The following is a 13,229-nucleotide window of genomic DNA, read 5'->3' as shown; positions in this document are numbered from 1 at the left end:
TACCTTTGCTGAAAATAAGTTTTAACTAGGGCTTCCATGTTTCCTCCCTTCAACAAGGGCTCCTCCTTGGCAGAGTGGTCCTTCAGAGTTCTGAGGTTTTGAAAACTTCAGGATAGATGTCTGGGTTTTAAGGAGACTGGGAAGAGTCATTGGCAGTGTGACCATGTGTACAGGCAATCATTTGAGGAGAAAGAAAAGTTATGATTTAACACCAGGAGGCTTCATGGGACATGGTCTTTATTCACCTGAAAATTCAGAGTCTTTCTTTGTTCCTTGGATCCTTAGAAATTGTTTATAATAGGTTTTTATTGAACAAGCAAGGGAGAGCTGAAGATCAGAGAGGGAAAGAGAAGCTGAGCCTCATTTAAAGAGCAAAGAGAATTTCCTAGCTGGGGAGCAGCAGTCTCTGAGAATTGTTTTCCAAATTTGCCACCCACCTTTCCCTCTCCATCAGTGCAGAGTCCTGCAACAAAGGAAAAAAATGGAAAGAACTGCAGCTTCTTGTGTTACTGCCCTGAACACAGAAGGAGCTGGAGCTCAGCTGGAATCGGGCATCTCCAGAGATGGAGAATGCATGAGGCTGCAGATAAGCATCCCTTCATCCAACAGCTGGAGCCTGATGCATCGCTTCTCCTTGAGACAGACACCTCTTAGGCTGCAGTCTCACCTACAGAGTGCGGCGCTGCAGTTCCATAACTCATCATTATTATTTCCCATTTTAATTACTTCATTTTTCGAATATAACTTTCCATCTATGGCTTTTTTTTAACTAAAGTAGCTTGCCTTTTTATAATTCTGGGCATTTTGTGAAATACTACTTAAAGCTCATATTTTTCTTTCAAAATCTTGTCTTTTCCCCTCATTCATTCTCACCCCAATCACCTGCTTTTTTTTTGCCATGCATCAAGAGCATGCATTTAGTTGAAATGTTGGTATGTGTGACAAATACCATGCAACAGAACTGCTTGTGAGCCCCACCAGGGTTGATCTTCAAATCCTTGGGATCTGTGTACAAAACCTGACCTGCACTTTCCTTCTAAGCTCTGGAGAAGGTTCTAGAGAAGACTGATGTGTTGCTGTCTTGACTCTTTTCAGGGGATGACCTGATGCGCTGTGTGGATCTTTACAATCAAGCCCAGTCCAAGTGGTTTGAGGAGATGGTGACCACCACTCTGGTATGTAGCACCTAAAACTACCCTTGCAAACTTGTAATAGCCTACAGTATTCATCATTCACAGCCAGTTCAGTGCAAAGCAGTGGGGAAGATTGAGTGATAAATCTCACATTGTATTTCCCATTCTCAGTCCTGAGAAAGCCTCATCATCAGGGGATAAGAAGAAATAATTGTTTCTTTGCAGAAGGCCTTAAACCTGTTCAGGGCTGCTTAGGGGCCAGAACACTGGAATTGTCCTTAGGAAGGGTGAAGTGCTGCACAAGGAAAATACACAATGAATCACCAAATCCATTCATACATTAATGAATTTTTCTATTCCACAATTTCACAATTTTTTTTGGAGTCTCCCCCCAGAGACATCTCTTCTGCAGACTTAACAGCCCCTGTTGTCTCAGCCTGACTTGCTACAAGCTGCCTTGGAGCATCTCTGTGGCCTCCTCTGGACTCAATCCAGAAGCTGCACATCCTTCATGTGCTGCCACCCCCAGACCTGGCTGCAGTGCTCCAGGTGGGATCTCACCAGGGCAGAGGGGCAGGATCTCCTCCATCTACTGAACATGTGCTCTGCGTATTTGCCCCTGGAGAAGCACGACCTGCAAGTGCACTTGGCTCAGGAGGGCAGCCAGAGCCTGCAGCTCTGGTTTGTCAGTGCTAGAACTCAGGCTGATGAACATTTGCAGGCAAGTCTTAGTACACATTAATATAAAACCAGAACTGAAAGCAGCCTGTGCCTGCTCAGCCCAGGCGCAGATTAGTTCGTACAGAATGATGCCAAGCTGAGAGGGTCGAGATCTGAAGGTTTTTGTCTCCATGCATACCTTCCTCCCTGAAGTTCCTGGTGCAGATACAGCGGCTGTTCTGCAGGTGGCACGCTGGGTTTGGCGTTCTGGTCTTGCACATCTGTGCCCTAAGAGGGAGTGGGCTGTTTATTTCTGTAAGGGCAGTACCTCAGCTGGCAGCAGCAGTAGGAGGTCAGTCTATTTCAGCCCTATCCATTCCATAAGCTCCTTTGCTCATCTTCCTCCCCGGGCTGATAATCTGCCACCTGAGATTTTTTTTGCTGGAATGAAGAATGTTTCAGAGTTGCAGATAGCACAGGGAAGGCCAGGTTAGCAGTCTGCCAGCTTAGATGAGCTTTGGTTGCACTCCACCTTGATGCTCAGTGAGTGGGCACCAGAAATGCCTGCTGAGGACAGGTTTCACAAGGTTTGGCCCCGGTGATGTGTGTGTGAGCACCAAACTTTCTGTTGAACAGCAAAGGCCATTGCAGTGATGTCTGTAAAGGCAGACTTCCACAGAGTGCTGCTGCTGCTGCTGCTGCTGCTCAAATCATGGAATCACAGAATATCCTGAGTTTGGAAGGGACTCATCAGGATCACTGAGTCCAACTCCTGGCCCTGCACAGGACACCCCAGCAATCCTACTAGGGGCCTTAGTGTGTTGTCCAGATGCTTCTTGAACTCAGACAGGATTGGACCTGTGCCACTTCCCTGTTCCAGTGCCTGAGCACCCTCTGGGTGAAGAACCTTTTCCTAATACCCAACCTAAACCTTCCCCACCTCAGCTCCAGCCATTCCCTTGGGTTCTGACACTGATCGTGGGAGTGAAGAGATCAGTGCTTCCTCTCTGCTGTCCCTCATGAGGATGTTGAAGACCACAATGAGTCTCTCTTCAGTCTCCTCCAGGCTGAACAAACCAAGTGACCTCAGCTGCCTCCCATAAGGCTTCCCCTCCAGACCCTTTATGATTCTTGTGGCCCCGCTTTGGACACTCTTAACAGCCTGATGTCTTTTTTACATTGTGGCACACAGTACTCAAGGTGAGGCCACATCAGAAGGACTAAATGCAGATTTTGGGGTATAATATCAGAATCCAGAAGAAAAGGGAGGTAGAAAATATCAGGAGGAAAGACAGAAATCACCTGCCTTTCCAACTAAAATGTTGCTGGGTTCTGCTTGGTGCCAGCTGAGCACGGTGGAAACTTGTCCTAGCTCATCATCTGGTGAGCTGTGCTCTGACAGGCTGGAAGGGGGGGTGGTCTGAGCCATACACCCCAATGTGCTTTCTGCTGCCCCAGGGAATCCCTGTAATTTCTGTAGCTAGCAATAAAGCACGCGAAACTTCTTGCAGGAAACAGATTCCCTCTTGTTTGCAGCATCTCTGAAGGCAGTGGCTCCACTCTCTGCCTTGGTTGTCTCAGTTTTGGAACCTTTTGGGAAGGTTTGACCTTCTTTTCAGTTGCTAGGCTCAGGTTGAGATGACTGCTGTCGCTTGCTGTTTCTTATTCTTTGCAGAGCAGAGGAATGTGCAACCACAGAGCCCAGCTCCAAAGCATGACCCTGGGGCAGTATCGCACCTACTGGCAGCTTTTTGTCTATCATCCTTTCTCTGGGCCTCCAAGCTCAGGTTCCAGTAAAAATGTGGACTTGTTTTTCTTCATGTCCAGGAGCTTGAGAGACTAGAAGTTGAAAGGGTGGAGATGATTCGGCAGCATCTGTGCCAGTACACACAGCTGCGGCATGAGACAGACATGTTCAACCAAAGTGTGAGTGTGCTTTTTGTTTGATCCCCGTGGTCCTCACTGGCCTTCAGCTGAGCAGGATGGTCCCTCCTGACCTGCTCTGACTGGCTTTTGTCAAAGGACATGGGAGAAGTGTCTGCAGGCAGCTTGTTAGTCTGCAGCAGTGCTGTGCTGCCTCCCTGCAGTCCTGCTCCTCCAGGACTCTCTGATCCTGGTCTCATTTCATACTGCTGGGTCACAGCTCTTTGCTGGGGGGGGGTACACAACCAACTGAAGCCCATTTGGCCAGCGTGAGCCATTATTAGCTCTCCCAGCATGATGCACTATTCCTTGAGGTCTTCTGTTTGTGCAGGGAAGATGCTGAATTGTTTCACTGTTGGAAAAGGGAGTAAATATATTTTCCTTATTAAAAACTGGCTATTTATTTTAATATTAAAATACGGGGGATGCATGCTGACCTCAGTACAGTTTTATTTGGTGTAAGGTGCAGATTGCAGGACAGGAGTCAGAGGCTGCCTGGCTGCTGCCTGGCACAGGAAGCCTTTCTCTGCTTCATGTTAAGTCTCCCTCTTCCCTGCTTACCACAAGGCTGCACGTTCAGACCTGTCTTGTCCATCAAGGCTCATGTACATGCAGCTCTCACTTGTCTGCTGATGCAGTGTAGGCATGCCCACAGCTGCTCTGCGTGTCAGAGCAATGACTCTCTGCTTGAAATGTGCCCTTGACATTTGGATTCTTGTTTTCTTCCTTTCAGACAGTAGAACTTGTGGATCAGTTGCTTCGGAAAGTGGATCCTGCCAAAGACAGGGAACTGTGGGTAAAAGAACACAAAACTGGAGATATCCGACCTGTGGACATGGAAATATAGACTGATCTGTAGTTGGATGCGATGAGTCCACTGAATTAAGCAGGCTGACGTTTGTTTGTAAGGGTCAAAAGAGCATAGGGAAAAGGTTGTTTCACTACCAGACACCTTGTAATTTATGCCTGTATGGGCTATCTCTGTTCCATTTAGTCATTACAATGGTCCTCGTTGTGCTAAGCCTTAAGCACCAGACATTCCAGGGTGAAAAAAACAGATGTGTGCTTCCCACCAGAGGTTCCCAATTGCACGCAGCTTCCAGGAGAAATCTGCTTTCTGGTACAGAAAGTGCTCTGTTCTTCAGTGACTTTGTGCTCCACCCCTTGCATGACTATCTCTATACAGTTTGTTAGAACAACCATGCAGTGAGCCTCTGGCCAGCAAGTAGATAACTGAAAATGATGCAGGAGGCAAGGAAGTCCTGATCATGAATCCCAGGTCTATCACTGACTGCTTTCATGGCCACAGGCAAGTCAATTAACTCTCCTGGCTCCCCCATCTATAAAATAAGCGTATCTTGCAGCAATGTTGTGTGAATACATTGATTCCATATAACACTGTCTTTCACCACGGCAGTGAAGTGATGGCCCTTCTCCCAAAATCCAGGGAGAAGATTCCTGTTCTTCCTGTTTTATACTCCCTCTCAGGGATACATAAACCCATTTTCATGATTTCTGTTGTAGGCCACTCGATAAGTTTGAAAGTGTTGCCATCACAATTTTTTATCAAGAAAGACTTGGTTGTACTATACCTACCTCATTAGCTGTCAGAGTGCCCTCGATGACAGAAGGAGGTTATATTCCAAGGAATAAATGAGATGTTAAAAATCTTTTCCTGCTCATGCAAGGTGTTTTTCCACAGAATCTCCTTAAAGACAGTCCTCTAACCGTTTACTTGGGATTCAGGTTTAAATTTCCTTCGTTGGTTTCTTCAGGTGAATATCACAGACCTTAGGTATTTTTAATTACTGAGTTTGTCCAGCTAAATTTTGGCTTTTATCTTTTTGGAGCCTGATTTTCAAAGGTGCCATGAATATGTCATGCTAGATTGCATTCAGTGTAGATGTAGGTGCGCAGCACTTCTGTGCCATCAGAGTCCTAACCTGAGTTGTTTTCTATGTTACCCTTACTGCAAACCACCAAAAAATTCAACACTGCTCTTAGCAAATAGTGTTACATAGTTTGGAGACTGGTTTTGAAAAGGTATTTATTTTCTTCTGCTGTTACTTCTGATTGATTATTCAGTGTTGCTGTTAATATATTTTTTCAGCATTTCATACAATGCAAAGATTCTTCAGATTCTTGCTTTAGATCCAGGAGAAACCTTGATTCTCACCACTGTGGCCTTTACTCAGTGTTTACTGTGGTTTTAGCTACAATTTCCCAAACCATGGTATTTCATTTGACCCACAGTTATGCTCCATTTTGTCTCACTGTTACTGTCTTTTTCTCCCCAGCCCCAGAACTGCATCCTTCCTTTGTTCTACTGCTATTCCAGATTTTTGTTCACCATCCTCCCAAGTGCTGCAATTAGATCACTGGGAGTCAATATTCCTCTTTACAAATACAAACTGAGACACAGAAAAGTCTTATCTGAAGCATGTTTTTAACATTGCTGCAGTGGTTATTTTTCTGGTTTATTATTTCAGATGAATTCTCTTGCATTTTTCTATTGCTCCCTTTTTCTTAACCATCTCTTTACCAGTTCAGGTTCGTTTCTGCCTTGCAGATGCCTTCACAACCCACTCCTCTGCTGCTTCATAACCTTTATAAACCTTTTGCATGCTGGCAGTTGTAGTGTCATGACTATTGCATGCTCAGGATCACCGTTCCTGTGTGACACCTCCTGTGCTGCACTTTCCCTGCACACTTGGGAATTTGGACTACTATTTTATTCTTGGTGTTGGAAGAGCACACTGTGATGTGAGCCTCACCTCAGTTCCTGCAGAGACCATTGGAACACCAGTTGAAGTGTTTGGTTTGTGAGTGTCCTTGAGCTTAGTTAGAGCCTCCCTGGAATCCTTTTCTCCTTCCCTTCTTCCCTCAAGCAGGGCATTGATGATCTCTCCTTTTCAGTCTTTCTACTGATTCACTTGCTGTCTTGCTAATTTTTTGGGCATACCAGTGTATACTTTTCTTACCTTGCACTTCAGAGGACAGGCACTTTTTTATTTTTTAAGCCACAAGTGCAGGTTGAACTTTCAAAACTTCAGTGGCCAAAATAACGTGAATACGTGTAAGCTGCATTTCAGGTTGCCCCCTCTTCTAGGCTGTATTCCAAATTGAAATGAGCAGTCTTGACAATGCCTCAGAACATTCTTGTTTTGATTACAAAACAAAGCTAGTTGTGCACTTTATACAGTATTCTCCTTAATAAATACCTGAAATAATCTGTTAGCAATTACACTTTATTTTTCCTCTTTCTTTAAAGATGTTTGTTATATTATCTATTTTGGACTGGAAATACTGTCCATTAGCACAGCTTTCTCTGGGGACTGCAATGTGTTTTGGTTCCTGTACTAAGGTGTATTTATGCTGCTCTAAATTCTTAGGGGGGGGGTAGTTTTTTTGTTGTTTCTGTTTGTTTGGGTTTGTTTTTTTTTTTTTTTACTTTGGGTTTTATTTCTGGACAGTTTTCCTGCTTCTAGTTCTTGGTCCATTTAAAATGTTTTAGGCATGTGATTTACCCAGAGCAGCAATTCTCTTGGTGGAGTCTGATCTCTTTGTCACTTCAATAAGCAGAGGAGAGCACAGGTACCTGGCTGCTGATCTTTCCCAGCCCCAGGAGACTCTGGGTTCTGCTCCACAGTGGGTGAGATGCTTCGTCCACAACAACACTTCCATCTGTATTCAGTGGAAGTTTTGCTGTTGCCTGTAAACAGTTTCCAGCTTACTTCTTTCAAAAGATGATATTCCTCCTTGATCCAACACTGCAGATCAGTGTCACCTGGCTCGTTCCCTTCTCTGACTGGTGCATCCTGCACAATGTGATGTCTTACAGGTCAGGGCATGCTGGAGTTCCAGTGCTTCTAACAGGCAGCATCTTGAAAGTGGCATGTTTAAAGGAAAGCATGGATTCCTGCTCTCATGTTTGTTCCTAAGAAGGTAACTTTGGGAGTTTCAGCATTGCTCTGTTTGTCTTCCACTGAGTTTCAGAGATGCAGTGGAACTCAGTATCTCTTCATTCTCCTCCTAAACAGCTGCTTCTCCAGAGCAAGATGCAGCTTGGTGTTTTATTAAAATCCTAGCATCCATGGATGCTGCGTGATGATGCTGCAGTGTGACTGACTAATAGAGTACCAAAGTAAGTCTCTTCCCTCCATACGTACTGAGCTTAGGCATCGTCTCATTTCATCTGGCAGCTCCCACGCTTGGTGTGAGTTTTTGCTGGTTTAGTCACTGTGGGTATCAGATTGGCAGGGCTCTCTCCCATCTTCGTGTGCTCTGAGGTCACAGAGCAGGTCAGTTCTCAGTTAACACTGTTTGCTTTCACTGGCAGAGATAGAACAAGTGGGAGTTTTCCTCTGGTCCTTAGCAGGTAGCTCTGTTTGTCCAGATCTGTTGAAGCCACCTGTGTTTTGGGAGTGCTGCCACACCTGTGGAGCTCCCTCTTGGTCTGAGCGATGCTGTCACACACGTGTCCTATGCTGGAGGGCTCTCTGGCACTCTCCATTTCAGCCAGAGCCTTTTGGCCCTTGTCTTAGCAAAAGGGCTTCCTGAATTCCTTCAGGAGTTCAGGTCTGTGGCTTCAGGTCTGTTGAGTGTCCTGACACCAGCACCAGAGCTGGTGAGGTGCTTGTACCCTCAGCTGCCGTACAGAATGAGAACTTCTTATTCACCATCCATGCATCCCTGCCTGTGTCTTCAAAGCCATCTTCTGGCACAGTTGAAATTCTTTCTCTCTAAGGTATTTTTTCAGCTTGTTTCCTACCAGAACTCATTCTGGATCCAGTGCTGTTGGCTGATTCCTGCTGGAGTTTATGAGCTGAAAGCAGTGAGTCCTTTACCACATGGGCCAAAGGCACTCTTCTCCCATTAGGGGCAAGATTCCAGTTTCTTTCTTGGAGCAATAGCCAAAAAAGGCCTAATTCAGATTTCCAACTTGCTCCAGATTCAGTCATCTCTGTAACTCACACTTGTTCATCACTCCTATGGGTTGGACATCTTTTGAAAGACTTTGCTTGCTCCCTTATAGGGACGTTAGTTCATTATTGGACACTGGAATTTTAGAAGATTGCTTTAATTTTTTTTTTTTTTTTAATTTTAAAACACTGTAACAGCAGTGAAAATGATACAGAAATCCCTGTTATGTCTCTAGACTCCCTTTCCTCCTGTGCAGCCCTTTCTGAGCTGCTGGGGGGCAGCTGTGCTCCCCCTTATGTTGCACAGGTAAACACTGAAATCACACTTCCTTGAGTGCCTGACAGGCAAACTTGTGCACTGCTTCTTTTTCCCATTATGCAGCTTTTTTTTTCTTTGCTTAGGTTGGGGTTTTTTTTTCCCTAACAGGAATTTTCTGTGAGGCATTCACAGGAAACTTCTACATGCTCGTAGCAGTCATCATTTCTCAGGTTTTGTCAGAACCTCCTTAAAGTTTTCCCTGTTTTTAATGTCATTATTTAAGTACTCGCTGCAAGTTAGGCTTGTTACATACAAATGTGCATTCTTCACCTGTTCTTTGGAAGTGCTCAGCACTCAGAGATTTCTTGGAATACAACAGGGAGCTAAGAGGTGAGAGTCTTTGAAAATCAGGCTAACAAACAGAAATGCACAAGCCTCTTTTTTCCTTACTTGTACTCAAGTACACAGATAAAGTAAATACTGAGAAACGAGAAATACTTAATGGATGAGATGTAGTTGCTCTCTGTGCAGCTCCCAGCAGCTCCAGTAATGTTCTTGTGTCTGGCTGCAGTCAGAACACACCTCTGGAGTACGGACCACCAGGTCACCTACTGATGCAGCTGTAAAAAATCCGTAATTCAGTGACAAAGTAGCTCTGCCCGTCTATTTCTTCAGTCACACACAGGGAGAGAAAGGGCACTGCTTACCCAGGAGGGTCCTTCACTACCAAGCACCTTAAGAAATCCAGACGAGCACTTTGAAGGTCCCCCTGGAACGAGTAGATGTGACTTCTTGATGTGATTATTTGATTGTTTCCTTCTGGACTGAAAACAGATTTACTATTTAACAGTATCTTGTGTGCTCTTGTCCACTAGTGCAGCCTGCTGTTTCTGTTCCCAGAGGTGGCAGGCAGAGTCCAGTGTCCTGGGGGCAGTCCTGGTCCCCCTGACATTCCTCTCATTTGGCAAGAACTACGTCTTCAAAAGACAGTGTCAGAAAAGCAGTTTTGAAAACAGTGAGCTTTTCAGTTCACAGTCCTTTCTGGAAGGCCTGAAGGCTTTTTGCTACCCAGTGTGTGTTGAAGTAGGAGAGAGACGTGGCAGAGGTTGCTGAAGCGTTGGCTCTGAGGGGTTCTTGCTGTGTGGACATTGCTCCCATCCTGGCACAGGGGTGGAGAATGGCCCACAGGCATCCTGTGTGCACCAGAGGAGCCTGCTGGTCCAATCTATCTTAAACCAGGTGGGCAAGAGTCACAGGTAAATTCAGATTAAAAACAGACACATAGGGCAGGAAGATCGTTTCTTCTGTGGCATCTCTGTCAGACCCTGATGGGAAACGAGCAGTGGTGAGTAAGTGGCCCATCATTCTCCCCATTCTGCTCAGCACTTGAAAATCAGTGATGAAGTGTTCCATTGTGTCTGTTGCTGATACAGAGCTCTCCAGCTCACACCTGGTTGCACCCGTGGAAGAGCAGTAGGTGCCAGTGCTGCCCTGGGGACTGGAGCACGGGCTCTGGCATTTGGCTGCCCCACACCGGGTCGGGTGTGCTGAGCCTTCTGTGCTTCAGGAGCCCGGAGCACACAGCCCTGCTGTTGCACAGTGGGAATGAAGTCTTTCCTGGCAGCAAATCCTTGTCTTTTCCTGAGAAGTGTTGTTGTATAAATAACACCCATTACTTTGTCTTACAGTAGATTTTATTCATATGAGTGGTGCATCTTTCAACTCTTATTTTTCCCTCTCTGTTGTTACTGTAGCCAGCTCTTCATCAATGAAGTACAGCACTTTTCAGGACCTTTTCTTTAATTCTGAAATTTCATAGAACATATCTGTTATTTCGACGTGCTGACCAAACGTCATGCTTTCGGGTGTTTTCTGAGAGTTTTAAGAGCTTTTTTGGAGAGGTTATTTTGGTTTTTACTTTGGAGTTTTCCTATCAGCCACCAGGTTTGGAAGTGTAATAACTCCTTTTTGTGCTAGCCACAGTTTCTTTTTTCTTCCTGGACATTTTTTCTGAAGGGAACAACACATAGCACAATTCAACTTAAATTTCTAATCCCGTGCATTCCTCAAGGCAGAAACCTTTTGTGCCTAATGATGCATCTAAGAACTGTATGTGGATAAAATATTTCATAGACCAATTTAAAAAAAAAAGTCTTAAGTTAACCACATAATAATTACAGAAAAAAAATACATATAGATTTGAGACATTCAAATTTAATTCCCTCAACTTACATTAAGTTGAACTATTTCAGGTGTGTCGTAAGAGACAAACTCAGTGGATATTCAGAACAAAAGCTTTCCAGCTGCTCTATCCAGGTTCAGTGAGTGGACAGGACTATAATTTTGAATATATGCAGTCTTTTAGGGCTACTGATTTAACAAGTAACTGAGTAATGGCTTGTATCACAACCCTATTAAAATTCTGCTAGTAGATCCCCTTGAAGTGCCTCTTTAAATGTATCAGCTACAAAAAAAATACATAAAAAATACACAAATTCACCCTACAAATTGCCAAATCTCAGGAGCAGCCATTGTGCACAAAGCTGTGCAGGATTCTCAGCCCCCTTCCTTGCTCTGAACTGTGCACCCTTTTAGGACACCCACATCTCCAGGAGACCTGCCTTTGTCTCTGATAATTTACTGTCCAGCTCAGGCATCCTAAGTTCTCAGTGCTTAAAATGGAATAGAAAAAATTAGACTTAAAAGCAACTGCATTGAAGCCAATCTTTGGACCCATCCTTCAGTGTAGGGGTCTCAGTAGAATAAGCAGGGAATTCTGCATAAAAATAGTATGCAGTGATAATTTTGCATAGAAGAGTTGTGATACTTTACTGTGTAAAATTAATAATAATAATAAATAATAAAACCCCACAGCTTTTTTTTTTTACAGCAGTTGCTGAGAAGAAATGTTCTGGTCCTGGAACTCAAAAGCTGAATGTGATTTCAGGGATCTCACATCTGCTAACATAATAATCATAGTCATGTTAATCCCAGAATTTGGGAATGGTTGACCTGAAATCCGTTGTTCCTTTGGAGTTTTTTGATGGAATGGCTGAGGTTATCAGAGCAGCCTAAGGAATTTGGATGTTCATACTCTTGCAGATCAAAAGCACTCCTTAGGGACAGCAGTCTCTATCCATTATGAAAACAGCAGGCACTAGTGATGGACAAATAACTTTCTTCTCCTTAGATGATTTCCTTGTTTTCTGCAACGCAGGACAGTGCGAGAATTCCACTGGGCAGTTCTGCAGACTCTGTAGCAGCAGGGATTCACAGGCAGGCCAGATTACCAGTCATACACTAAACCAGAGTTTTCTACCAAAATAAAGTTGCTTATTTGGTCCTTTTTTTGTGTAAGTTTTCCTAAATACTTCTAAATTTCTAGGAAAGTTGTCTTTTGCCAGTACTAATGACTTGTTTTTAAAGATGCTTAACCAAAATTTTGTAACTTCCCATAAATTTTGGCTGACTAGACCCCTTAAATAGTTTATTTATCATACAGCCTCTGTCTGGGTTACTAGTAAATCTTGGATCATTGTGGAAATTACAGGATGGCTTTTGTTCCCTAAGGATAGATGAAGGAATCACTTACTGAACTTAAGTTGAATGAAGAAAAGATTTAAGGGGCAGATCTTCAGCTCGGGTAAACTGGCAGGGTTCAGTGGAAGCTCCTTGATGTTGGCTGTGGATCTTGTCCTTCAGTGTTGAAGGCATTTCCTCTATGTAATTTTTCTGTCTTACTGTAAAACGATTTCATATGGTTAAACTGTATTTTCCTATATTGTTCTGCAAGTTTATATACACCATAGTGCTCATCTCATCTCCTGTAAAATAAACTGTACAGAGACACATTGAGCATGGAACTGTCTTTACCCCGTTGCTTTTTCTTCTCCCACAGCCCCACACCCTGCGAGTGCAGTTTGATCAAAGACACCCAAGTGCAGCTTGAATTTGCAGCCACGTCACGGAGGTGCAATCTGTTTGTGCTTACCCTTTTCAGATCTTCACATGATTTTCAGACACATACGGTTCCTACAATTTTTTTTTTCTCCCCCAGAAATCAATTCAAGTAGCACCTGTGGTTAAGTGGTTCTTAAGCAAGCAAGCTGACCATGAGCAGGCTGAGAGCAGCTGCCATGGAATGGGTGTGCTTTCATGTTTTAAGTGATCTGGAGGCCTTTCCCACCCAGTCAGTCCTTTACCCTCATGTTTCACATGCAGCTTGAAGCTCAGTTAAAAACACTGCTATAAAGTGCTCTTAATAAATTGTTCTCCTTTCAGTATTTGAGTTAACATGCATGCTGACAGGTTTCCTGACAAAGTCAAAATCAG

The 13,229-nt window shown here is 44.1% G+C and overlaps 1 protein-coding gene across 6 annotated transcripts in view; it reads left to right on the top strand.

The window, feature by feature from the left end:
• GAS7 (growth arrest specific 7) overlaps positions 1-12,760 on the top strand; it is an 88,237-nt gene extending 75,477 nt beyond the window's left edge. For all 6 annotated transcript variants that reach the window (XM_032129406.1, XM_032129403.1, XM_032129405.1 and 3 more), the window contains 3 exons: positions 1,096-1,175; positions 3,621-3,719; positions 4,450-12,760. In XM_032129406.1, the coding sequence (XP_031985297.1) occupies positions 1,096-1,175; positions 3,621-3,719; positions 4,450-4,563 (293 nt within the window). In that variant the 3' untranslated portion in view covers positions 4,564-12,760. The remainder of the gene's footprint in view (positions 1-1,095; positions 1,176-3,620; positions 3,720-4,449) is intronic.
• The last annotated feature ends 469 nt before the right edge of the window (positions 12,761-13,229 follow it).

The sequence above is a fragment of the Corvus moneduloides genome, chromosome 19, assembly GCF_009650955.1.
Source record: "Corvus moneduloides isolate bCorMon1 chromosome 19, bCorMon1.pri, whole genome shotgun sequence".
Classification (NCBI taxonomy): Eukaryota; Metazoa; Chordata; class Aves; order Passeriformes; family Corvidae; genus Corvus; species Corvus moneduloides.
This window is presented reverse-complemented; position numbering and strand designations above follow the sequence as displayed.